General features: G+C 49.3%; 10 protein-coding genes across 10 annotated transcripts; 6 read left to right on the top strand and 4 right to left on the bottom strand.

The window, feature by feature from the left end:
- Positions 1-2: 2 nt before the first annotated feature.
- Positions 3-2416, bottom strand: P168DRAFT_67755 (shugoshin family protein). The gene is made up of 4 exons (XM_024842096.1): positions 2222-2416; positions 1657-2095; positions 1090-1598; positions 3-1038 (listed from the first exon to the last, which is right to left on the bottom strand). Exons 1-4 carry the CDS (start codon positions 2268-2270, stop codon positions 107-109), a joined length of 1929 nt encoding a protein of 642 aa, XP_024689556.1. The 5' UTR covers positions 2271-2416; the 3' UTR covers positions 3-106.
- A 310-nt stretch (positions 2417-2726) lies between these two features.
- On the top strand, positions 2727-3328 carry P168DRAFT_217355 (DASH complex subunit DAD2; the record flags this gene model as incomplete). The annotated part of the gene is made up of 3 exons (XM_024833087.1): positions 2727-2970; positions 3056-3115; positions 3216-3328. Coding segments are annotated over 3 exons (417 nt in total), but the record flags the coding sequence as incomplete, so codon positions are not given.
- A 1667-nt stretch (positions 3329-4995) lies between these two features.
- Positions 4996-5394, top strand: P168DRAFT_275613 (uncharacterized protein; the record flags this gene model as incomplete). The annotated part of the gene is made up of 1 exon (XM_024835505.1): positions 4996-5394. The coding sequence occupies one exon, from the start codon at positions 4996-4998 to the stop codon at positions 5392-5394; it is 399 nt and encodes a 132-aa protein (XP_024689554.1).
- Positions 5395-6128: 734 nt separating this feature from the next.
- Positions 6129-7891, bottom strand: P168DRAFT_243225 (cytochrome P450; the record flags this gene model as incomplete). Its single annotated transcript, XM_024833842.1, has 4 exons — positions 6129-6433; positions 6531-6649; positions 6706-7463; positions 7523-7891. The coding sequence occupies 4 exons, from the start codon at positions 7889-7891 to the stop codon at positions 6129-6131; spliced, it is 1551 nt and encodes a 516-aa protein (XP_024689553.1).
- Positions 7892-10588: 2697 nt separating this feature from the next.
- P168DRAFT_67648 (glycerol-3-phosphate dehydrogenase GUT2) lies at positions 10589-13189 on the top strand. Its single transcript, XM_024842095.1, has 4 exons — positions 10589-11230; positions 11314-11573; positions 11632-12957; positions 13013-13189. The coding sequence occupies exons 1-4, from the start codon at positions 10794-10796 to the stop codon at positions 13093-13095; spliced, it is 2106 nt and encodes a 701-aa protein (XP_024689552.1). The 5' UTR covers positions 10589-10793; the 3' UTR covers positions 13096-13189.
- Positions 13190-13819: 630 nt separating this feature from the next.
- P168DRAFT_243163 (uncharacterized protein) lies at positions 13820-14104 on the bottom strand (the record flags this gene model as incomplete). The annotated part of the gene is made up of 1 exon (XM_024833839.1): positions 13820-14104. The coding sequence occupies one exon, from the start codon at positions 14102-14104 to the stop codon at positions 13820-13822; it is 285 nt and encodes a 94-aa protein (XP_024689551.1).
- A 1601-nt stretch (positions 14105-15705) lies between these two features.
- On the top strand, positions 15706-16898 carry P168DRAFT_293339 (putative DUF814 domain protein). The gene is made up of 4 exons (XM_024837793.1): positions 15706-15904; positions 15965-16004; positions 16132-16259; positions 16319-16898. Exons 1-4 carry the CDS (start codon positions 15832-15834, stop codon positions 16717-16719), a joined length of 642 nt encoding a protein of 213 aa, XP_024689550.1. The 5' UTR covers positions 15706-15831; the 3' UTR covers positions 16720-16898.
- Positions 16899-17270: 372 nt separating this feature from the next.
- P168DRAFT_330247 (putative Golgi matrix protein) lies at positions 17271-19467 on the top strand. Its single transcript, XM_024841562.1, has 7 exons — positions 17271-17326; positions 17393-17508; positions 17563-17994; positions 18050-18485; positions 18541-18820; positions 18913-19019; positions 19078-19467. The coding sequence occupies exons 1-7, from the start codon at positions 17317-17319 to the stop codon at positions 19296-19298; spliced, it is 1602 nt and encodes a 533-aa protein (XP_024689549.1). The 5' UTR covers positions 17271-17316; the 3' UTR covers positions 19299-19467.
- Positions 19468-19662: 195 nt separating this feature from the next.
- Positions 19663-21654, bottom strand: aspD (septin aspD). Its single transcript, XM_024839100.1, has 6 exons — positions 21293-21654; positions 21103-21231; positions 20968-21049; positions 20769-20906; positions 20491-20704; positions 19663-20441 (listed from the first exon to the last, which is right to left on the bottom strand). Exons 1-6 carry the CDS (start codon positions 21429-21431, stop codon positions 20103-20105), a joined length of 1041 nt encoding a protein of 346 aa, XP_024689548.1. The 5' UTR covers positions 21432-21654; the 3' UTR covers positions 19663-20102.
- Positions 21655-21807: 153 nt separating this feature from the next.
- On the top strand, positions 21808-24305 carry P168DRAFT_313265 (SKI complex subunit WD repeat protein SKI8). Its single transcript, XM_024839648.1, has 6 exons — positions 21808-22241; positions 23025-23285; positions 23344-23516; positions 23571-23664; positions 23726-23912; positions 23995-24305. The coding sequence occupies exons 1-6, from the start codon at positions 21938-21940 to the stop codon at positions 24176-24178; spliced, it is 1203 nt and encodes a 400-aa protein (XP_024689547.1). The 5' UTR covers positions 21808-21937; the 3' UTR covers positions 24179-24305.
- Position 24306: the final 1 nt, after the last annotated feature.

The following is a 24306-nucleotide window of genomic DNA, read 5'->3' as shown; positions in this document are numbered from 1 at the left end:
AAATTCGGTATCTATATCATGCCTCTCAAGTTGAATCCACCGAACAATGCATAAGAAAAAACAATTTCAACGCCTTGCCCAAGAAAGTGCTCAAGTACTCTACACCTCATAATAACATGCTTCTCCTTCTAGCAGCAGCTCTTTGTCCGCGTTTCATTTGTCTCGTCTCCGCTGCTGTGGGTAAAGTGGACTGTGAATAGATGGTCTCGTCGTGAATCTGCTTGCCGTCTTCGAACTCAGCATATCTACCCTCTAGGGTGCTGATAGCATCCAGTGCGGATGTATAGGAACCAGCCTGCATTCCCGAATTGGCCATTGATGTGTCGCTTTCATCGATAGGGTCTTGTCGAGCCGATCTAGGGTTCGAGGAATGTCGTCGAAACTGCCTCGCCCCGTCTTGAAGTTCAAAGTTGGTCTCTGACAAAGTATTGCGTTTCCTCTGAGAAACCATGCTCGAAGGTTGGGCTTGCTGAAAGGAACCGTTGTCCAAATGGTCAATTGCAAGCATTTCACGGTCATTAGAGTTTGAGTCGCGCGGTTTGCGCTTATTGCCATTGTCTTGTTTTGACGTCTCGTCCTCATCGCCCATGCTTGCTCGCGAAGCTAGGGAATTGGAGGATCGTCTAGACTGATCACTGACTGCAGCTATCAGGCCCTTTGTCGGGCGCCGCATTTTGTCTCTCAAATTTGGTTCCGCGTAGCTTACTACTGCCCTTTGCCTTCTTGTCGGCCGTGCCGGAGCGTTCGATGCCATGTCCATTGAATTGTAACCAGACAATTCCAATGATATTGAAGGGGCTTGTAATAATGAGCTTGCGTCGTCTTGAACCAAACTGGGTTCGGTTCCGCAACGCTCATGTTCGTATAGGATTTCGGCATTCTTCTGCTGGTGGCCTTTGCTCTCTTTTGCGTATATGTCATTTGCAATCTGATTCTCGTCGCTCTTGGCGTCCCCAGGAAGGGCGTTATTGTAGCTCCGGTTTGGAAAATCCGTGGCTCGACGTTTCTTCGGTGAGATAACATTTGAATTTGCGCTTTCTATTGCGTGGTCAGTCAGTGCACATTGGCATAATTGCCGATTTGACATACTTGGTTCAAGCATCTTCCTCTTTGGATGCCCCTGGCTTTTCTCCCCTAGTATCGATTGAGTTCGCTGTTTACTTGGAGAAGACTTTGGTTGAGGTGATTGAAAGCTGTCGTCCGCAGGTTTCTGGGGACAGGCGGCTCTACTGAACTGGAAACCGTCGTCATCGGGCGAGCCTACTTCAGGCTCTTCGTTTTCCTCCATCATGAATTTGCGCTTGGACTTTGCATTGGCGACACATCCTTTCTGCTCTGAAATAGAAGCGGGGCCCAGTTTATGTGATGGCCCGACGGTGGTGATTGGCTTCTTCTTTTTCCTTCTTTCGAGAGTTGGAGGGAGAGGCTCTTCATCTTGCTCCTCTGTAACATTCAGACCTACCACCTCTACGGGATCCTCTGGATGCTCTTGGCAGAGATCCTCGTGTTCCAAGTCAGGCTGAGGGGTGGAAGCCTCTAGCTCTGGTGAATCTGGGGCATCAGAGTCGTTATTGACCATTTGCTGCAACTCCTCGGGACTGATCATCCTTGCGTTAGCACTCCGAATAAAGCATATGGACACGAGATGGAACTTACTCCAAGGTCTGTCTCGGGTAGTACTTGTCCTCTAAGATGACAGGCAGTTTTCCTCCATCAATTATTGAATTCCTTTCGATATTCATAGGTCCATCGGCTGATTTCGACGACGTCACTGTTGGTTTCTCAAACGCCGTTTCATCCGAGAGATCACTGGAACGCTTAAACTTGCGCGGAAGGGCCCCCAAATCAGAGACCAAACCGTTCAATTCCAGCAATTTATTCTCCAGCTTTGTTTTCACTTCATTGACACCATCGTGGAGCAACCTTGCCGCATCAAGTCTCTCGATTTCCTGGTTGAGGGTAATGACCTTCTCTCGAAGCGATACATTCTCTGAAAGGAGGTGGGAAACTTCGGCTTCAAGACTGCGTATTCGGAGGGATTGGATTGAATTGACGCGGGCAATTTCACGGTTCTGTCGCACGAATCGTCGCTTCACTAGGGGGAGGAAGCGATACACGTTAATTCCTTGATTCTCTGGATTTTGATGAGGAAGTAAAGGGAGATATCTCAACATAGAGAGGGAGAAAAAGGGCAGCGACAAGGATCACCATATAAACTCACAAATTTCAAAAGACTCGGTCGCGGCCGTTGATTCATTCAACCGAGCCATATCTCAACACCGACGCGAGTTCTGGTGTCGCGTCCCCTTCCTTTCTTTTCTTACTAGCAAGTAAATCGGCGACGTAAATTGGTTCAATGGAAATCTCTTTATATTGTGTGCTAGAGGTTTCATAGCATGACGTGCATACTCAGCAATGCCCTGCACGGAGAGGATGTAAACAGAACCTTAGCTGGGTGTCAATAATGGCCTAGGTTGTTGACAATTATCTGGATTCGAGTTAGCGTGCCGCTAAGGCCGAAATGGGTGTAGGCTCGGGAGGGGTACTGCTATCAGTATCTACCAAGTACCAACCCATCTTTATCCATACACGCGATTGTTAACTATCAGGATAAGTGCAGCGTCACCGTCCTGCTTCGAGCCCAGCAGTGGGCCTACTGTACTGAGTTGAGCAGTAGAGATATATTCCCCCAGAGGGTGAACGATGAAAGATACGGATTTGACATGATGGCATATCCTTCGCGCCCTACCTCAATGTTTGCGCCGGGGACATCGGCAGCAGCATCCCTTCGCCAACCCAGCGGTCACCATAATATTTCTCAACAACAGTCCACTGCGCTAGCTTCTCGTATTGCTGCCAAGCAGGCCGAATTGGACAACCTGAAACAGTTACGAGACATGAGTGCCTCGCTCGCGGTGCAAATGCAGACCCTCGAAAGCAAGCTGGGCACATTAAAAGATGGCACGGAAGGTTTGTTAATAGACCATGAACAGGCCTGTCGCATTCCCAGGGCGGGCGGAGAATGAAGTGCCACTAACCTCTGCCGCTCCTTTAGCCGTCGCGTGTGTGCTTGCAAATTGGGATAATGTTTTACGGGCAATTGGGATGGCTTCCAGTAAGTTTCAACTCTTGGCTGGCCTTAAAGAAAGCTATCCATCCTTCCTTGGACCTGCCTTTGTCCTCAGATTTGCTGACTCCGTCTTCCCACCCTACAGCAAATGTTGCACATACGAAGGGGACAACGGGGCAGGCATCGGGGGCTGGGCCCAAAGATGGCACTTCCGACGGTCCTATGCCAGCCACGTTGGTCCGAATACCGGAAGCGCAACAGAACGCTTCTAACAAGCGATGAATCAGACGAATTTTTTTACCTAAACTTGTTTCCATTCATGGCCGAGTCACTTTGACTTGTTGCGATGCTAGTACACATCACACCATCTGTCGCGCACTTGAACCACGTTGGAGAAGATGGCTGGATCTATTTACACTGGACTATGCGTCTACATGTCGGCTTATTCGTCCCGTTAAAGGCGTTACCCTGGTTATATTTGACGATCATATTCAATATGCAACACAGTTTGTATATTGTATAGAGTCACTTGTCAGGTGTGGGAGCCACACAGCCTACATGTATCTTACTTCACTCGAGAATGGCGTCTTAGAGGGTGAAAAGTTTCCACGAAGACGGCTCTCTTATCCGGGGCTTTATCTCGTTGCCGATCCGCTTTTTCTGTTTGTCTTTTGCACTGAGTGGGGCGGAAACAAAGTGGGCATATGGCGTGTGTAAACCACGTATTGCCATCATACAGGGGGAATACTATCTATCATTCTATTGGTGTGGATGGCTCGGGGTAAGATACCCAAAACTGTGAGATGACCAGCGACAAGATAGGTCAGGCAACAAGTATCAAATTAAGTCCGGAGACCTGACACCCCTATCGTTCGCCTCTTGACTTTCAGTATGAATGGGGTTCCTGTACAGACGTGAATCACAGATTACATAATTAGTCAGTCTCGTTTCAGCGCAGTTATATATACAACCCAGGACTGTTTAAACAACTATTCTAATAATCGCACCTTATTATTGGATTCTCTGTTCAAGCAGGTTCTATTCATATGTCGATCTCAAGGTTGAGTGTCATTGATCCTGAGCATCCCTGTCCCCTACTTTGAAATAATCTATATGTCTACTGGTCAATGCCGATATTCTCATCAACCCAAGTTGCTACCTCCCTTAACTCAAGTTATGCAAATTGCATTATCGAATTGCGTAACACCGTGGCACTTCATGAACAGGAGGCAAATATGCGCTGGAAGACAACAGGTATGCTGACGTATCCATCCCAAAGAGAAAGGGAGGAAGAGAGGGAGCATGATGTGAGCGCCAAGTTAGGTTTCATCATGCATGATGCAGGCTGCCACTCTCAGAACCCCGCTGCCGTACTGTCCAACTATCAGGGGAGGTACTTGACCCAGGGCGCAAGAACCTGTCTCAGCCAGTAGCCGCCCATATCGATGGAAATGATCACTAACTATTCCGTACTAGTACCATGTGTGCATGACTGGAGCGCCAGGATGACCATGACCCCGCTGGAACCCTGCACTTCCCATAAAGTGGCAGGCAAAAAAAAAAAAGACTAGGCCAATGCGCTATTAATTGCATTCGAACAGTACTTAAGTCCGTTAGAAACCAAGACAACAACAAAAGTCCATCGTCCTCATCACCGTCGATGCTCTACCATCACAGTTATCAACCCACCTCCTCGCCAATCGGCCCCAAAGAGATATTGACGCTCTGTGGTCCTCTGTAACTGTCCAAGTTTTGAGTGCTACATGGTATGGGCTCCAAATGTATCAATTGGGACTGATCGTACCCGTGCTCGCTAGACCTTGCACTTGGTCCCGTACAGTCCCTTTTTGTTCGCAATGACTCGGCCGTTGGACCCCATCTTTCCTCTTCTTTTAACACAAAACCAGGTCAAATACCATGAGAAAATGACGACCCAATGGTCCCTTGACTTTTGCCTGGTCTGCGACCGACAAACCATGGGAGCTCCTTACTGCACTCAGTCATGCAGGATGGCCGAGCTAGATATCACCGTCCCTAAGTCCGGGGAATCCTCTGGCCCAAAGACACACGGCGGGTCAACAGGTGCACGGGCGAATTCAACAGCGACGAGTCTGTCAAATGCACCCGATCAACATGGTAAGGTAGTTTTCATCATACTTCTACCTCTGAGAGCTCCATGTATAAGATGTCTCTCGTCATATGATAATCTCCTGACCCTCAAATCCAACCCTTCCAAAGCACTGACAATATCAGCTCCTTTTGAAAACGAATTACGCCACTATGCAGGATGCTTTGACCAACTTCGCCATTCAAGAAGGCCCTAGCACTCCCAGATACCTGATCTTGATATCATGTTGATTTCTCGCGATCCGAATCACTATCCGAGGTGTGACTGGTTGGAAAAACACCGCTGAATTGATGCATTTTGAATGTGTTGCAAATCTATACCTCGTGCTGTATAGTTACCACCTGCCGTGGTTTCTGTCTACCCGCTATATGATGTATTGTCTTTATATATATGACTGTGGGTGCTTGTGACGGCCATGTTTGCGAATGGCCGCATACCCAGAAGAGCCTGCGGGCTGCCATGACTATGTGAGAAGGAAATTCAAGCAAGTGTGGTGAGAATTTCCAAGGAATGTGTCTGCTGTACTTGATATAGGCGAGTGTCAAGCCGTAGACATATCATTTACTTTTCACATAATTTGAGTCATTTACTTTGCTGGCGGACTAAATTTTCCGTGAGGACGTCCATTTGAATCCTCTGAAGAAGGACAGCTTATCCATCATAGAATCGGACGTCACGTCATTAGGCCAACGTATTCCTTGAAAAAAAAAAAGAAAAAAGAAAACAAGGCATGAACATCGTAATTCTGTCCTCTCGAGACACCTGACGCTATCCGAGACTCTTTGATGGTAGATATCAGTTTGCATAACTAGAAATGGCTTCGCATTCAGATAACAAGATGCCAACAGCATAAAAACCCAATATATGCCAGCGCCATCAAAGAGTTTGAGCGACGCATTCCCCCAGGTCACCAAGATCCAACGACAAATATCAAGCCAAAGCCTCAGCAAGAGCCTTTTCGTTCCTCGGAACAAACCGGACCTTGTATTTCTTGGGGATCGCCACCAAGCTGGTGGGATCCGAATTGCCCTCAATAGGGTGCCAATCAGGCTGGTCGTGTGGTTCAATTTTGAAGCTGTTCAGAGTCCGCATGAAGACGAGGTATAGTTCACGGTTGGCAAGAAGGGAGCCGGCACACATGCGGTAGCCCATTCCGTAGGTGAACATGGGTGCATCGGGCTGTTCGAACCATCTTTCTGGTCGGAATTCTTCGGGGTCGCTCCAGACTTCGGGGTCTAGGGTGAAGAAAGATTAGTATCGGAGAGTTGCTGTGTTGCTGTATCCGAGGAGGACTGGGGTTTTCGGAACAGCAAGGAATTGACTGCGACTCACCCATGTTACACGCCCAGGAATTCAGGAAGAAGACTGTCCCTTTCGGGATCAAAAGGCCGTTGTATGTGATGTCTCTGATGGATGTCCTAGGCAGCGCGAGACGAAGGACAGTATAGAACCTATATTCCATGATTAACATTCTGGTGTCTTGAAAGGCCGCACTCGAGTAACCAACCTCAAACACTCTCTCACCAAGGCAGCGACGTAAGCGCATTTTTGATCATCCCCCGAGTCGCACATCGGTTGGCCCGTACTGTACATTTCCTGAATAGCTTTGACTGCCTTGTCCTGGACATCTGGGCGCCGTGAGAGAAGACCGATGCTCCAGGCGACGAGTGTCGTAACTGTATCAAGGCCTCCTGAAAGCATAGTCAAGCTGATAGAGGTGAGCTCTTCTTTGTTGAGCTTCGCTTCCTTGTCAAGGATGACGTTCGCTTGAATGCAGGGCTTGTGGGTGCCCTTTGCCATTCGGTCGTCCAGATCACCATTGAGATCGCCGAGGTATTTGTCGCGGCGGTTTCTCATCTCCTTTGCCTTTGTCGAATTGGTGTTAAACGGGTTCAGTCGCAAGATAGGGACGTAATCTTGCAGATTTCCCGTGGTGCTCCTGAATCTGCTGATCTCCTCCTCCACTTCGGTGATCTCGTCGAACAAGTCCTCTTCCTGAGAGGCGACCCGGACCCCCCAGTTCAGGGTTAGGGCTAGGCTCAGACTGAGACGTTGTATCATTGCCATGGGATCTACCGGCGTCTTGCCACTGTTCCCATACTTTAATAGCTCTGCAACGAATGCCTTTGACTCGACGTCCAGATGCGAGACGTAGCTGTCAACCGACGGCCGGTTAAGGGCCGACGCGGCGCCCTTTCTGCGTCGCTTCAATGATTCGCTGTAAGGAGATGTGCCAATCGTGGTACCGGCCGTATTCGAGACGATCTGCGGTACGCTGTTAGAGGTATAAAGGAAAGCAAAGCCGCCTAGAAGAAGACACCGACCTTGTGAAAAGTATAGAGCTCAGGCCGTGAGCTCAGAGCCTGCGCATTCTGACCAAAGAGGACTTTCGCAGCGGCCGCAGAGTTCACGACGATAACGGGGATATTTCCCAGCTGGATCTGGTAGACGGGCCCGTATGTCTTGGACCATATGCGGTACTGTTCGGCGGCATTTTTGCGAATTTGCGCCAGGTTGCCGATGAGAGGTAGGCCACGGGGACCTCCAAATCCGGGGACGCGGGCTGAGGCGCGAATGAACTCATTCCAGATGACATAGAGTATGGGAGTAAGGAGGGTAGCTACAGCGAGGGAGTGCAATGGCGACTGAAGCAGCACCTGCTGTAGAGAGGATATAGCTGCGGAGATGGCCATGTTGTCTCTGCAGTGGTTCCTCTCGATTTAGAAAAGGATCAGAATCTCACCACCAGGGTGATTGAGAATTAACGAAGGGCCATGCATGCCTTTGTATTGGTTGAAATAAGCTGGTTCATGTGTCTTGTTTTCTCTACACTCCGTCCTTATTCCAGGCAGAGGAACATTTCCGTTCTGCGAGAGGCGCGAATAGTGGTAATTTCACGAGGTCGGCGTCAACCCCACATTTAGATTACATCCTAGGAAGAGGAAAGCCGGGGTAAGGTCAGCTAGGTATTAGATTGGAGGAATACGCGGTCCATCATTTGGTGCAGCAAGGGTACAGAGGTCGAGAGAGCAGCCGAGGAGGTTCCGCACCCGGAATAATTCCGCTTTCCATTCAACAACCTCCGCATACCTAGGCAAGCTAGGTGCCTTGGGTAGTCACTCGTTCAACTTCTTCCCTACGCTCAACATAATGAGATGCTTCTATAGTCAATTGTCATCGGTATATTGCATGAGATCCCGTGCACGCTTGGTACAGCCATCCGAAGAGAATCGGAAAAGGCGGGCCATGCGCCCGGTAATGGTTCTAATGCCATTGTACAGGATGAGTTCATGTTGTAAGATATATAAAATATATGACACGATAAGTATAGTCACGATAGATTGTACTCTATACTCCTAGCGCCTTGACCAGATCAGGGTTCTTAATGTGGGGATACGATATACACTGTGAAGTCATGTACCAGATAGTCTGCTATGACATTGGTGGAGGCCCTGAGGATAATGACGATGGGAGTCCTGGTGGCAAGGGATCTGCTGAGTCAAGGTTACAAGGACAAGGTTGTGCAGGTACGGGTACGTCACCTCCATGATTGTTTACTCCAGCAGGGCTATCAGGTCCAGATATACAAAACGTCGCGTCTCGGTAAATGACATTGTAGAATAAATATTAAAAGGTCCTTTATGCATTTGGAGATCAATGTTGACATGTTTCATCGAGTGGAAGATATCCAGCAACAAAACCGGGTTCTATGGCCACATCATCGAATTCTCTGGCCCTGCGGGTGGTAAATTGGAGCGTTGACCCACTCGTGATCTGTGCCATGATTTGAATATGGCCGCGTAATTCTTATGAATGTTCCATGGATTTACCTTCATCTATCATATAAAGTAAATCATATAAGAGAATGAATAGATAAGGGTATATAAGGATTGGCTGAGAAACTTGTATGATAGGTTATTGTTATCGTTTTACATGGAGCTAAATCAATTGAATATTAATAGTATCATACTAGATAAAAAAGAGCAAAAAAGGGAGAAAGGGAGAAGGAAGGAAAAAAAGAAAAGAAAAAGAAAACCAAAAATCTCTTCGCATTCACATGAGTACTTTAGTGGAGGCATCCTAAAAAAGAATGCATGGCAGGAAGTGGAACTCAGAGCTAAGACAGACCATACACATTCTCTGGAGGAGGAGATAGTCGGTCTCATCCAGGCCTGGACAAGTGGGTCGTCCCTCTGAGAAGTTTGACCCAAGAGCAGCGAGAAGGGGTAGGGAATCCATCCCAGGGGAAGCCCAGGGCCCCACTTGGGATGGAAAAGAAAAAGAAGGAAAATGATCTACTGCGCTTACTTTCTAGTGATCATCTCTTAGGAGTATTCACTATTGAGAATCATGGAAGGGTTTAAATGCCCTGTCACCCATTCAATTCAACCAGTCAATTGAGATACTGGTTATGACGGGTTTAAGTATCCGCACTGAGAACTGAATCAGTTATGAAGAAAGAGGACAAATCCACTCGAATAGGAAGCTCCAGCGTGGTCAGGTGATCCACTTGATTCACGTCTAGCTTGAATATTCATGTACTCGGACGGAGTATATAGATAAGGCCTTTCCCTAGGTAAGGGTTTATTTAGGAGTTTTGATTATTACCGAACTACTAGGCCTGGACTGAGTCTCTTTAATAAGGAAAGCAGAGGATACATAGTAGCGACAAAGTACCTCACTAGTACCTCTATCAGTCTAAGCCCCACTTCTAGCAAAGTTTGCTGGTCACATGCGGGCACGGAGTTCGGGGACACGACAGCGTCTGGATGAAGCATCTCCACCCACGCCCGTCGCTCCCGAGTTCATCATTGGCGGGACGCGACTAGTCTACACTGCGGATACCGTCATCGTGACCTCTTAGTAGGCTCTAGCCTGCCTCCAAATTTATTCCCGGATTCCTGTCCTGAGGAGCTCATGACGCATGAAATTTTCAGGTCGTACGTGGTACCACGGAAGTCGCATCAAGGTACCTCCTCCGTTAGGGAAGAGGCGCTGCTGCGGCTTACAGATTGGAGAAGGTTTTCCGGCATATGCATTGACTCATTGAGTAGGAGATTGGAGGAGAATTTTATTTATTACCTAGCTGGTCGCCCTATATTCCAACCAGATTCACGTCCATCAATTGGTCTTTCCAGGATCCTCACGCCCTTTTTTCCCCTCCCTTTTAATTCTCCATCCTGATCCCGACTTTCGCATCCTCTCCCACTCGATCAGATTTTAGTCCACCCCCTCCCACTTTCCCCTCTCTCCCTCGTATTCATCCCAGCTACCTGTCTACTTCTTACTTCCCCTCCCCTTCTTGTTCTCCCTCTCTCTCTCTCTTCAACCTTCATACTCCAGTCCTGCCCAGGTATGTTATCTATATCTTACGATGTCCGCTTTCGGGATGCCGCCACCAGAATGCGCCTCCGGTTTGGTAACGGTTGTCTGACTAAGAGTCGCTGGTTTAGATTTCTTGGATTTTCTTGGATTTACAGTGTTGTATTCCTGGCCCTAGGATTCCAATCTTTGGCGCAGCTCAAAATTTGCCGGCTGAGAATCTGCCGTCCTATTCGTCCTTTTCTCTGGTAATCTGAGATTTTCGCAAACACAATGGCCGCTCGTCATTCTCGTAGGTTACTACGACCTCTGCTTTACACCTCCGCCGCCGCCGCAGCAGGTGCTGGTGTCCTCTATGTTTCCTACCGTCCGCGCAATATCCCGGGATCCGAGGCTCCTGCAGTCCCGCCGCCAGGCTACCATAATGGCAAACTCGTGCCTCCGAGTTTCCCCAACATCAAATCTCGCCTCGAACAGATCCAAGACCTGAAGCGCAGTGCTGCAGGTGGTCAAGAAGAATATGATTTACTGGTCATCGGTGGTGGCGCGACCGGTTCCGGCATTGCACTCGATGCCGCGACACGAGGGTTGAAGGTGGCGCTGGTGGAGCGCGACGATTTCAGCGCCGGCACCAGCAGTAAGAGCACGAAGCTCGTCCACGGCGGTGTCCGCTATCTCGAGAAGGCCGTATGGGAGCTTGATTACAACCAGTCAGTTCCCCCGTGATCCTCGAATCTTTCTGTTCGGTCAGCCTCGAAAATGTGACGCTGACATGCAACTCGGTCTTCGACAGGTACAAACTGGTGAAGGAGGCACTGAGAGAGCGCAAGTACTTCTTGAACACCGCACCGCATCTGTCCAACTGGCTCCCTATCATGGTCCCCGTGCAGAAGTGGTGGGAGGCGCCCTACTTCTGGGTCGGCACCAAGTGTTATGACTATTTGGCTGGCGCAGAGGGCATCGAGAGCTCCTACTTCCTCCCCAAGAGCAAGGTCATCGATGTCTTCCCGATGCTGCGGAAAGATAACCTCTTCGGCGCCATGGTGTACTACGGTATGGACACAAGATCACTTTGCGCGTAACGAGCGTGCTTAACTGACTTCCTACGCAGATGGCGCCCACAACGACTCCCGAATGAACGTTTCGCTTGCGATGACTGGTGCTTTGTATGGCGCTACGGTGGTCAACCACATGCAGGTCACCGGCCTCACGAAGAACGCGTCCGGCAAGCTGGATGGTGCTTATGTCCAGGATATGGTCCCTGGGCTGGATGGCAAAGAGGCCCAGTCTTTCCCCATCCGCGCCAAGGGTATCATCAACGCCACCGGTCCTTTCACCGATTCGATCAGAAAGCTGGACGAGCCTACCGTGCAGGAGATTGTCGCCCCCAGCTCCGGTGTTCACGTGATCCTCCCCGGATATTACAGCCCCTCCGACATGGGTCTCATCGACCCCGCCACGTCCGATGGCCGTGTCATCTTCTTCCTTCCCTGGCAGGGAAACACAATCGCCGGTACGACGGACCAGCCGACGGAGATCTCGACGCAGCCCCTGCCGTCCGAGCAGGATATCAACTGGATCCTGTCCGAGATCCGCAACTACCTGGCCCCGGATATCAACGTGGACCGAAGCGACGTGCTGGCCGCGTGGTCTGGAATCCGCCCCCTGGTCCGCGATCCCAAGGTGAAGACCTCGCAGGCTTTGGTTCGCAACCACCTGATCACCGTGTCCGCGTCTGGGCTTCTGACGTGTGCCGGCGGGAAGTGGACGACTTATCGCCAAATGGCCGAGGAATGTGTTGATGAGGCGATTGAGCAGTTTGGCTTGAAACCCCAGAATGTGCTGCATGCTCCGGACATCAGTGGTGTCGGAGGCAGCGGGCTGGTCGCCGACGGAGCTGTCCTTGATGGCTCTTGCCAGACGCACCAGGTCCGCCTGATCGGTGCCCACGGATTCTCCAAGACCCTCTTCATCAACCTGATCCAGCATTTCGGCCTGGAGACGGAGGTGGCGCAGCATCTCACTCAGTCTTACGGTGATCGGGCCTGGCAGGTGGCCGCTTTGTCTGCCCCGACCAACTCCCGCTTCCCCATGCGAGGCCAGCGTCTCAACCCGCTCTATCCCTTCATCGATGGTGAAATCCGCTATGCCGTCCGTCACGAGTACGCCCAGACTGCCGTCGACGTGGTTGCCCGCCGAACCCGCCTGGCGTTCCTCAACGCCGAAGCGGCGCTCGAGGCGCTCCCCAACATCATCGACCTGATGGCTGAGGAGCTGAAATGGAGCGCGGCCCGAAAAGACGTCGAGTTCCAGTCCGGTATCGAATTCCTGAAGTCCATGGGCCTCCCTCAGGCCTTGACTGGCCTGACGAGGGCCGAGGTTGAGGCTGGCAAGGTCAAGGCCGCGGAGATTGCCACGCAGCAATTTGCCCGTACTGGTAAGCTTACAAGATCGTGACATGTGTCGTTCAGGAGACTAACATGTTTCTCTAGATCCCCCGGCCGACATGCTCAGCGGGGATATGAAGTCTGTGGCTTCTCCCCAGATGCGCGCCGATTCCCCCGCGAACAAGTAGGGTTATATAAATATATATATATATATATATGTACATTGTATTAGAGGATTATGTATGACTATAGAGTAATTCAAAGACATGGCACAATTTCTCTTCTTTGCTGCGGATTGTCAGGGAATCTGCAATATAATGGTCCACTACATGGATTTGAAAACACTCAGTAAAGTATCATGAAACCGCTGTCAGGAGATATGTGTATTTAATCCAATATAATAGCCACATATACATATGATAATCCAATCCAGAAGACATTCTGCGCCATTCGCAACACCCAACCACCCAACGCCCAAAACGCCCCATATCATCATTTTTTTTGGAATACGATTGCCGTGGCTAGTCGTTGACTCGGGCATGGCGCAGCAGGAAGATGTTTGTTTGTATGAGACGAGCGTCTAGACGTGTCTCCGCCATGGTTTGCGTGATTTGCGACAGCTGATTGATATCTCCTTCGACCTTCCGTGTCTTTGTCCCAGATATGCGCGTGGGGTTAGGCACCGGAGACTAGAAGCTTGTCGTTGCCTTTCGAGCTAGTATAGAATATCGAGATCCTAGCTCCTGTCTTTGATATACAAGGAGCCTGACCTAGTCGGGTGCTCTCATGCGCTCGCTCGCTCTGTTTTCAACAATCTGAGGGTGGGTGGGTATCGAAGTTATCGAAGGATTCGGTCTGGCGCGTTCAAAGCGAGCGAAGTAGCCAAGAGAAAGCAAAATCAAAGTTCATTGATTAAGTCTTCTGGCTAGGACTATCCCGTCGATAATTATCCCAGAACCGCGCGACAGCCCTCTGGGCGATGACGGAGCCTCGAAAGCGCTCGCGGTGGTAGTTGAACAAGGCGAACTCGTCGCGATCGAGCACGTAGCTGTCCGGCTGGCTCTGGACTCTCGACCACAGCTCGTCGATGGCGGTTTCGAGGACTTTCTTGATGTGGGGTGGGATGTTTTCGTCGTCGCGGTCTCGGGCTTCTTCTAGTGCTTGTCGGAAGCCCATTTGATTAGTTGAGTTGGGCATTCTGTGTAGGCTGTACTTTGGTACTGAGTTTGAGAGGGTGTGGTTGTTTGGGGGATTTTGTTTTCTTATTTTTTCTTGTTGAGAATGCAAATGAGAGTGAAAATCAATCCCTGGTGATATGCATCAATTGGAGCTTTCATAAATCGGAGTTGTCGATTTTGATGGGAAGAGTCGAACGGTCATGATAATGATCCATTTCCAGGAGAGAAGGGAGAGGGGATATATATAATTACACACACAGAGAGAGAGATATATATATATATGTATTATATTATTTTTAGAGACCCCAGTAGGAAGAAGGGGAAAGGGAGAATAAAGAAAGAAAGAAAGAAAGAAAAAAAAAAAATTAAATAAATTGTAATCTGAACTTGACCAGCTCCGAACCCTTTGAAATTAGTCTCGTCCGAGTGGAGCAAAGAGGGGTGATGGAGCACAATGATGAAGGACGACGAGGGATGTATGCATATAATAACCGATTTCAATTACTCAGGTAATGGGGATACTATGAGATACTACCTGACTAGGACTTTGTATTCTGGATATTAATAGTTCTGTACCCTGGAGCCTGTAGTAACCTGATAGGATGCTAGGTACTAATGATACCTGATGGCCCTTATCTTTTTCCTGCCAAACGCATTTCGGCTGTGATCGATTCAAAATATTATACTTGTCTATTCCATTAATGACCTGAGTCTATTGTATACATCTTCATATCTAGTGCAGTGGTTAGTACTCCGTACGAGAAAGCAAGAGAATCCAAGTATACACCTATATACACTAAAAATACCCGACAAGGAATCCAAAAATTCACCCCTTCTTTCCCGGACCCTCTTAAGGGGCAGTCATTCTTGATTCCGGCGTCCTTGCGAGTCACAGAGTAGGATGATGGATAGACGGTGGGGCGGTTGGACGGGCTCATCCGCCGTACGAAGTATACGCAGGGAGCCTAGAGGGTTAAGTGTAACGGTTTTTCTCTCCTGGTCATCTCGGGGGACCACTGTTAACTGTTAAGAGTATACAATCCCGGTGTCATGACCCACTCTGGAGAACCACTTGAAACATGAAACAATGATGGCCCGATAACTGACTGTTGGATCGGGGTTTAATACTAGGCTGTCTGTCTGTAATGCCAAGAGGTTGTACCTCGGAGGCAGAGGATCCGGTTGGTACATGATAGTACAGGGTATTACCTGTTTTGTGAACACTGTAAGTTTTTTCGATCTCTCAATGATACCCCCCTGTACATGAGGTCAGATCAGACGTTGAAACACATCGGTTATGACCAGGGATTGCTGGTCTTGAGACACAGCATCATGGTATTCCCCGAGGTCATTCGTTTTGTTAAGGATATGCCAGGCGTTCAACTGCTTGTTTCAGAGGCACATACCCGCTTACCCATGTCGATAACATACCCTACCTCTCGAGTCCTCGATCAATCAAAGAGTACCTACTCGTAGTACTACCCCGTAGGTAGTTGAGTTGCTAAGGTACTTTATTGGATGGATGTTGGGTGTTCCAGCATAATGACTAATCAGTTCATTGAAAACGAGGTTAGGATGAGATTGGCACAGATTAAATCCCCACATAGTGTCCCTCCCCACCATCGAAATGCTGCAGTTAGTGACCTGGAGCTCAAATTTTTCCTGGGTTGCACACTCAACAGGTTGACCCGAGGCGATTGATGCTGTTTGGTTGAGTTACAACCGAGGAATACAAGCACAGAGAAGATGGTGTATTATTTCACATCAAAGGTCGTTGAACCTTCCGCGTTCATCTACGTCGGCAAGGACAAATTCGAGAGTATGGTTACCAACATTTCATCCAAAGGTCTATGGTATTGACCTAACATTACTTTGCCAGATGAGGATCTCATAAAACATGGGTTGGAGAAGGATGTTTGGTATTTCACTCCTCCGTCGCTTTACCACTGAACGAGTCTTAACGATGGCGCCTGTATTGATTCCTTAGGGTTCGTTGCCTTTTCCTTCGCGCGACGGAAGAAACAAAACCATCTAACACCATCCTCAGTTCCACGTCGACAACTTATCCAGTGCCCACGTCTACCTCCGCATGCGCGAAGGGGAGACATGGGATAATATCCCGGAGCCGCTGCTAGAGGATTGCGCTCAATTGACCAAAGCGAATTCCATAGACGGTAGAGCTCGCCTGTCGCACTCCTCGGAGGGAATGCCCCGCGGCTAAACAACTCGATAGGCAACAAACGCGATAACATCACAATCATCTATACGCCATGGTCGAATCTCAAGAAGGACGGCTCCATGGCGACTGGACAGGTCTCATTCCATAACCAGAAGCTGGTCAAAAAGGTCCTTGTCCAGGAACGAGAGAACGCCATCGTCAACAGACTTAACAAGACCCGAGACGAGAAGTTCCCGGACCTCAAGGCGGAGAAAGAAGAGTATCTGGCGAAGAAGCGGAAAGACGAGAGGAAGACGAGGGATCAGCAGATGGCTAGGGAGAAGCAGGAAAAGAGAGAACGGCAGCAACTGAAGTGGCAGAAGGACCACGCCTATGATGATCTGATGACTGAGGAGAATCTCGAAGCAAGTAGCAACCAAGACCGGGATCCTGATTTCCTCGACGATTTCATGTGATGTCCCCCGTGGAAAGCTTCGGTCTGCTTTGCTACTGCAAGAAATTACCATGGTATATGGTTGTCAGCAATACGCGGCAGGACGAGTGTGACATTTCATCGTTGACTTGACGGATGAGGTCAGTCACATTCAAGCGGTGAAAAGCTGATAGTGCTCCCGACGTTCTACAATTAAGTAATGATGAATAATGAAAGAAGTTATATTCTCAATCTCATGGAATAATATGAAAAATGAGTCCAGAAATGGAAGTTGTACTCTTGATGGCGCGCCTTGGAAGATAGGGCAGTGACAACAACACCAAGGTCTGTATAAACACATTAGACCAGCAACCTTTACTAAGAACTTATATTTGAAGAAAGAGAGAAGTCTCAGAACCCCCAGTAGTTGATTGAATCAAATGGTGCTGCGTAGTTGCATTTATTTAGTTGACCAAATGAATTTGCGTACTAAGCAAGGAAATCAACCCAACGAATGCAAACAGCGCTAGTGTTGTTGACAACTATGGACTTGAACCTACCACCCGCTAGCTAACTCCGGACAATAACCATCATCGTTAATTTACGCGCGAACAACCTCTAGTCGTATCCAATCAAAAATATGCCTGAAGGTGGGCAATGCTGCAATCCTACGATACGTCAACAAGACCTTGTCTTTGCTGATCATTCTTGAGCAGGCGGGAAACCAAAGAGCAAGAAAAAGGGCAAGGCTGTCACGAAGGCCGGACCTCCCGATGATAAGGATTCCAAGTCACCCGGAAAGCCAACAGATGATACAACCCTGGACTCCGGAGTAAGTGACTCTCACGGGGTTCAATCGCGTTCCATACTAAATGATTAACAACAGGCCGCCCAGGCAAATCCGGACGAGACGAAAGCGCCCGAGTCCTCGGACAACACAGCGGAGAAACAGGGACAGAACAACACAGATGGCGGTTCACCGGATAAGCAAGGCGACGAGGAAAAGACGCCCCCGCATCCTGATGGCACCGCGCCCGTGAACGACGGGGCCGATGCGTCCTCCCCCGATAATCTTCAATCCCAAGAAAAGTTTGACGCGCTTGTCCGAGACCGAGATTCTCTCCGCGCCGAGGTCACAGATATGCGCAAATCGCTGGAGGAAATACAATCGAAGCACCGTGCGGACATGGAAGCCCTGCAGCACAAGCTGGATGACACCGAAAGCAAGAAAGAGCAAGCAGAGACACAGTTCCAGAAACTTTTGGAGAGGGTGAATGTCATAAAGTCACAACTAGGCGAAAGACTTAAAGAGGATGCTGTTCGTGCTGCATATACCCGACTTCAATCCAGAATATCAGCTAATTATTGTACAGGAGGAGCTTGCTCAAGCGCGGTCGAAAATCGAGGAGCTAGAAGAACAGAACGTGGCCCTAAACGAAGAGCTACAGGGTAGTAAATCCGAGATGGAAGGGTTGTCAAACGAAAATGAAGAGCAGTCGAAGGAGCTTGCTACCTTACGAGATCGGACGAACTTGTCGCAGCAGAATTGGCTGAAGGAAAAGGAAGAGCTCCTCGAGCAGGAATCATACCTCCAGTCAGAATTCGATCAAGCGAAGGAAGCCATGCACAATTGGGAGATCCTTGCAATGGAAGAGCGGTCTATCAGAGAGAACCTCGGCGAGAAGGTGATAGATCTGGAGGAACAGCTCGGCAGTCTTAAAGATGCTTACGAAAAAGCTTCCGCCGAACGCGATTCAGAGCTGGCCACTGTGGATGGACTGCAACGGGCTCTACAGGAGATACAAACAGGTAAATTCGCCTACCTCACTGTGTCCTGGGATTCATCAAAGCTGACTGGACCTAGAACGGAAACGAGAACTCCGTGAGCTTGTGGAGAGTTCTGATGCCCAACTTGAGGAACTGAAACGGTCGTTGAATGGCGCGGAAGCAAAGGCATCACAGGCCGATAAAGATCTCGCGAACGCCCAAAGTGAGCTAGAGAGAGTCCGACCGTTTGAGAAAGAAGTTAGGGAGAAGAATCTCTTGATAGGGAAGCTTAGACACGAGGCAGTGACCTTGAACGATCATCTGACAAAGGCTCTGCGGTTCCTCAAAAAAGGGAAACCGGAGGACAATGTTGACAGGTATGTATAAATTTGGACATACTTCCGCTCCTGTGTTCATTACCGGCACTTCTACCTCTCCCATCTCGTCTTATGGCTAACCATATACACAGGCATATTGTCACAAATCATCTACTGCATTTCCTTGCCCTTGATCGGTCCGATCCCAAGAAATTCCAGATCCTCCAACTTATTGCAGCGCTTTTAGGATGGAATGATGGTGAGTGATATGTACCTTACCTATTTTCATAGTACCCGACACTGACAACATATAACAGAGCAACGTGAACAGGCAGGATTGGCACGCCCAGGAACATCGAGTTCTTCTGGAAAACTGCGTATCCCAGGATCAGTCCATCGCACCCCTAGCACGTCGACACTGGCCACAGAATTTATGGACAACGGGAACACAAGTAAAGAGTCGCTGGCGGAGTTATGGTCCAACTTCCTCGAACAGGAGTCACAAGCCGCACATGAGGATCCACCATCAAAGCAATAACCACAGACTAGCGATATATAGGCGATCGTTACGTTACGTCGTTCATTCATTCATCCTGTCTGTGCGATTTGACCGAGCAGATCATTTTAGAAGCCGCATGATAAGCAGGACCTTATCAACAACTATAATCCATCCATTTAAATAGAAAGACCCTGCGGGTGTCTTCTTGCATCTGATTCTTTTCCTACTGCAATAGACTACAAGTACTCCTTAAACAGACAGAAGGCATCAGGTGGGTTAGGACTCGCCTATACGGTTTATACCTTCCATATATGGAGTAATACATGTATATTCTTCCCATTTCTCAGTCACGATGGACACGAGAGGGTATTCCAACACCACGCAAGCGATAGTATATAGATATCTCAGAGAGTTTAGTGGGATTCCTCGTCGCATTTGAATAATATATTCCCCTAACAGACGAGAATTAGGGAGATTAAGTACATGGAAAAAGTCACACCAGGATTCTGCCGCTAGTTTCGCTTTGGATTGTGTGATAAGGATATATCATGTCGAGGCGAGGCAAGCCCAAATCACTCCCGAACTAGGAGAGAATAAGATGAAATCAAACGAGGACAAAAAAAGACTAGAACGAAAAAGAAACCAGAAGTTAAAAGGATATATGTAAGAACGTGCTGGTATGAACTTGGTGGTAAAGAGGCAATAAAAAAAAAGGGAAAATAATGGGTCTCCAAGGCTATTTTTCACTGGTTTCTCCATGAAGAAACAGCCTGTACCTAACGCTCGCTTCGCTCGGTACTGCAACGCATTCTCCGCAGCTCATTTGCTTTTTTTGTGTGTGGTCTAATAGCCATTCATGGTCATCCGTTGCGAGTTGCGGCTGAGCTCCCGGTCGGCAGAGGGGCTGATGGGACGGCTTCCAGCACTGTGGCCGCCAGCGGCACTGCTCTCCTTCAGAGCCAGCAGCTGCTTAGCACGGAACGTCTCGTAGTGGATCTGGCTGGTGGTTTCGATAAGATCCTGGAGGTGAGTGCGGGTGAGGAAGTTCCTCAGGTAGACGAATTCGCAATGGTTCTCGTCCTCGACGTTGATCACACCCCAACGGTTTTGGCGACCGCGAACCTGCTGGCCGTTGACAACAATGGTTTTCTCGCTACCCACCACGGCGAAGGGGATGATGTCCTGGAGGAAGTTAGAAGCGGCCCACGGCGAGCATAGACGCAAACGGTACCTTGATCTGGACGTTGACTGCACGCTCCTCATCGTCGAGCTCCTCATTGTCGTAGGGATACATCTTCAGGTTGTGGAAGGAGAATTCCTCCTTGATTCTTTCCTTGAATGCCTGGCGCTCCTCGAAAGTAAGCGAGTCGGCCTTGGCGATCACCGGGACGACGTTGACGACGTCAGACAGCTTTTTGAGGACGACGATGTCGATCGGCTTGAGACTAAGGTATCAAAACACAGTCAGCGTTGCCCTGGATGACACAATGTTGACATCCATCGACTTACGCATGGCCTGAGGGTTGAATGAAGAACAAGCAGCAATGGATGCGGGTATCTTGGATATAGCGATCGCGCTGAGCCGTAAGCTCCTTCCGAAGGTAGGCGGAGTGTTGGTCCTTGATATATTTCACGATTGGGTCCCAGCTGAAAACCGATCGTTAGCCTGGAGGACATAGGTCTTCGTGGTGCTCGCGGTGTTCATTACCATCTGTCATTGTTGACCTGATCACCGTACCCCGGAGTGTCGACGATGTTCAGTCTAAGGCGGACACCGTTCTCCTCGATGACTGTATAATCTAGTCAGTAAAGCTCGGGAGCAGGGGCCACAACAGTCGCGTACTATGGGAAACGGTTTGGATTTCGGTGGTCGAGCGCACGGGATCGTTGGGGGTGAGGCGGCCCTTGGAGTCGATCAGATGCGACGCGAAGATGGTGTTGATCAGAGTCGATTTTCCCAGACCGGTTTGTCCTAGATGCGTCTGTGTCAATGATGCTGGCCCATGCAACCCGATGATCATGAGTCAACTTACCAACGCACATGACGTTGAACTGGAAGCCACGCTTGAGGAGTTTCCGCTCGATCTGAGAGGTGATGCTATCGAAACCAACATGGCTATGGGGAAAAACCGGGGCGGCCGTGGCCGAAGTCGAGCTTGCTGCAGCAGCCATCGTGGAGCACAAGAATCAATGCCTTGATGGGGTTTGTTTAGATCTGTCGGAAGTGGAGTGGTGGGAACGATTGACTGATGATGGTGGACAGTGGACAAAAACCGGGAATCGAAGAGGAGAGATAGATACGAGACAGGCTACCGAGACAGCGTTAGGGTTTGAAATGGAGACCTGCTGTCTATGTCTACCCCAGGGAAGTTCGGATTGTCTAACAGAAGAGGAGAGATTGCAGTTCATCGATCGCTCATCTGGACCCCTTTAATGGAGGCTGTCGCGACTCAGGGGGACGCTAACCGGTTGGGGCGTAGCGCCATCTCTCCAGACCCAAATAGCAGCAAAACCGCAGATTCGGTGCAAAAAGCTTCATTGAGTGATGCCCATTTCCCCCAACTCCGACGCTGTGACGAGACTATCACCCGTCTGTCTTTGATTACCCCCCGCCCAGGAAGATTTCCATATCCCGAAAATCTATATCACCGCCCTGCGACCCATCTCCCCCCACCGCAATGGCTTTGCGTCTTTTCCGCAGTTCGGCCTCTATCCCAGGCCAATGGTCGCAACTTCTCCAGAATGCCTCGATCGCCCCACACGCCTTTTTACGCCCTGCGATCTCATTACAAATCCCGGGAATCTTGAGCGACATCTGGGAATCGGTTTTGCGGGCTGTCCCCAAGAAGAAGACTTCCCACATGAAGAAGCGTCACAGGCAGATGGCCGGAAAAGCCTTGAAGGATGTCAAGAACCTCAACACTTGCTCCGGATGTGGCCAGATCAAGCGTGCCCACACGTTATGTCCCCATTGCGTTGAAAGTATGCAGACCTATGGCATGGAGTCCCTGGTGATCATGTTTCGTCCACTAACAATCGTTTCCTCGACAGGTATCAAGAAACAGTGGGGGAAGACCCAAACAGCCTAAAGGGAAAAAACAAGACTCTACTCTGAGTAGAACCTCGGCATATAAATGAACGAAAGCAACAGAGAGAGGGATCAACACCGCAGGAAAAAGGTCGCTGGCTCGGTTTTGGCTCAGAGTTGTATCTTTCACTGGGTTGTAAGTGTAGAATATATATGGAGCATGAACTTGGGCGTTTGGTTCTGGCGGGAAGCTTTTGTGCCTGGATATTTGTATTGGAACCTTTGATTTCCAAATTAAATGATAGAATAAAATGAGGCCATGTGTATTACTACATTCTCTGGGAGTATTATTCAATATCTTGTGCTTTTGCTGCTAGAAGCACGGAGCTTTCGCATTGGGTTGGATTGGCTGCCCTTCGGCCCCATAGATGATCTCACTCTCCAATTCGTCCCGCCATCCTTCCCCTCCTCCGCGGCGGAACAACATCACCAAAAACCACCGGGTTGGGACGCAACTAGCCATTGGAAGCATACGGTATACAGAGATGGTAAGACGCAGGGTTATCGGAGGTAAAATAAGGCTACTGGTAGGAGACTAATCTGGCAATTCAATTGATTCTAGTCGAAACAATACCTCTCTTGCGGCTCTTCGGACGATGGTACGTGCTGGTCGCCCAGCTGCCTTCCAGTCAAATTCTCCTTCCGATCTACCTGAGTGGCACTGACACCTTTTGCAGCCCATCCGTCTGATATTTTTTCGCTTGCCGTCACCGAGAATCAAATCCTGTCTGTCTCGGGAGCCTCCGCGATCAAGGTGCACTCAACCAAAAACCCCGATTTTCCACTGGTGCAGTCCATAGATGGAGCACATAGAGCCGGGTGTCATCATGTAGTGACGGACCGGAAAGGGTCGAGGGCCGTGAGTGTTGGCTTTGGGGGAGAAATTCTGGTGTGGTCTTGCCAGGAAGGAACCTGGTCCAAAGATGACAACGTCCCAGGTAATTCATGCTTTACACATCAACAAAGGCAAAGATTTTCTGACTCTTTATTTCTTAGCCGTCGATGGGAGAGGGCTATCCGATACTTGGGCGGTTGCCTTGTCCGAAGACGGCCAATATCTTGCTGGAGTCAGCCAAGACGGACACATTAGGGTATGGGATTTAAATGGCCATGCTGAGCAGATCCGTGACTACGAAACCAAAGGGAGCTTTGGAACTTGTATAGATTTGGTAAGCAGTTCCAAACCCCTCGAGACTCTTAATCGACCTACTAAGTGCCTCTAGTCTTTGGACGGCCGCTTTATTGCCAGCGGGCACGAGAATGGTAGTGTGCACATTTTCAGCACCGAATCTGGTCGCATGCCGTTCAGTCTATCAGGTACATTTCCCTTCCCACTCTCGTAATCGATGGGTAAAGGTGTGTCTGACTCTCAATATAGGACTGGTGAAACCCGTGCGAGCGGTTACGTTCTCTCCTGGAGGGAAATTCCTCGCCGCTGCGGGTGATTCCAAAGTCATCGTACTGTACGACACTTCTTCCGGCGAGCAGGTCGCAAGCCTTACGGGCCATTCCGCTTGGATCCTGTCTCTGTCTTGGAGCTATACTGGAGAGTATCTCCTCAGCAGGTGAGTCTCTTGCTTATATTTTACTACCCCTTCCCCATGGTCTCCCGGGACCCATGCCTTGACGAGACTGACAGCCTGGAAGTTCTTTTGATGGGAAAGTCAAAGTGTGGTCAATTGACACCAAAACTTGTGTTGCAACCCACTCCGAGACCGAGAAAGCCGTATGGAGTGTCAAATGGTTACCGAAAGTCGGGAGATCAGAAGGATTCGCCACGGGCGGAGCAAGCCGTAGCATATCGTTCTATCGGGAGGCCACCGGTGGCTGAGTTGGCGATCAAGTCTTGCCTTTGAAGGTGTAATGAATTATAGAAAATAATCCACTAGACTATCGATTCGGACATCAACAGAACTACTTGTCTGTGCTACTATGAAACATGCCTTTCAAAGGGCGGGT

This window comes from Aspergillus campestris (assembly GCF_002847485.1).
Source record: "Aspergillus campestris IBT 28561 chromosome Unknown P168scaffold_13, whole genome shotgun sequence".
In the NCBI taxonomy this organism is placed as follows: Eukaryota; Fungi; Ascomycota; class Eurotiomycetes; order Eurotiales; family Aspergillaceae; genus Aspergillus; species Aspergillus campestris.
The sequence above is the reverse complement of the archived record's forward strand: the minus strand, read 5'-3'. Positions and strand labels throughout refer to the sequence as shown.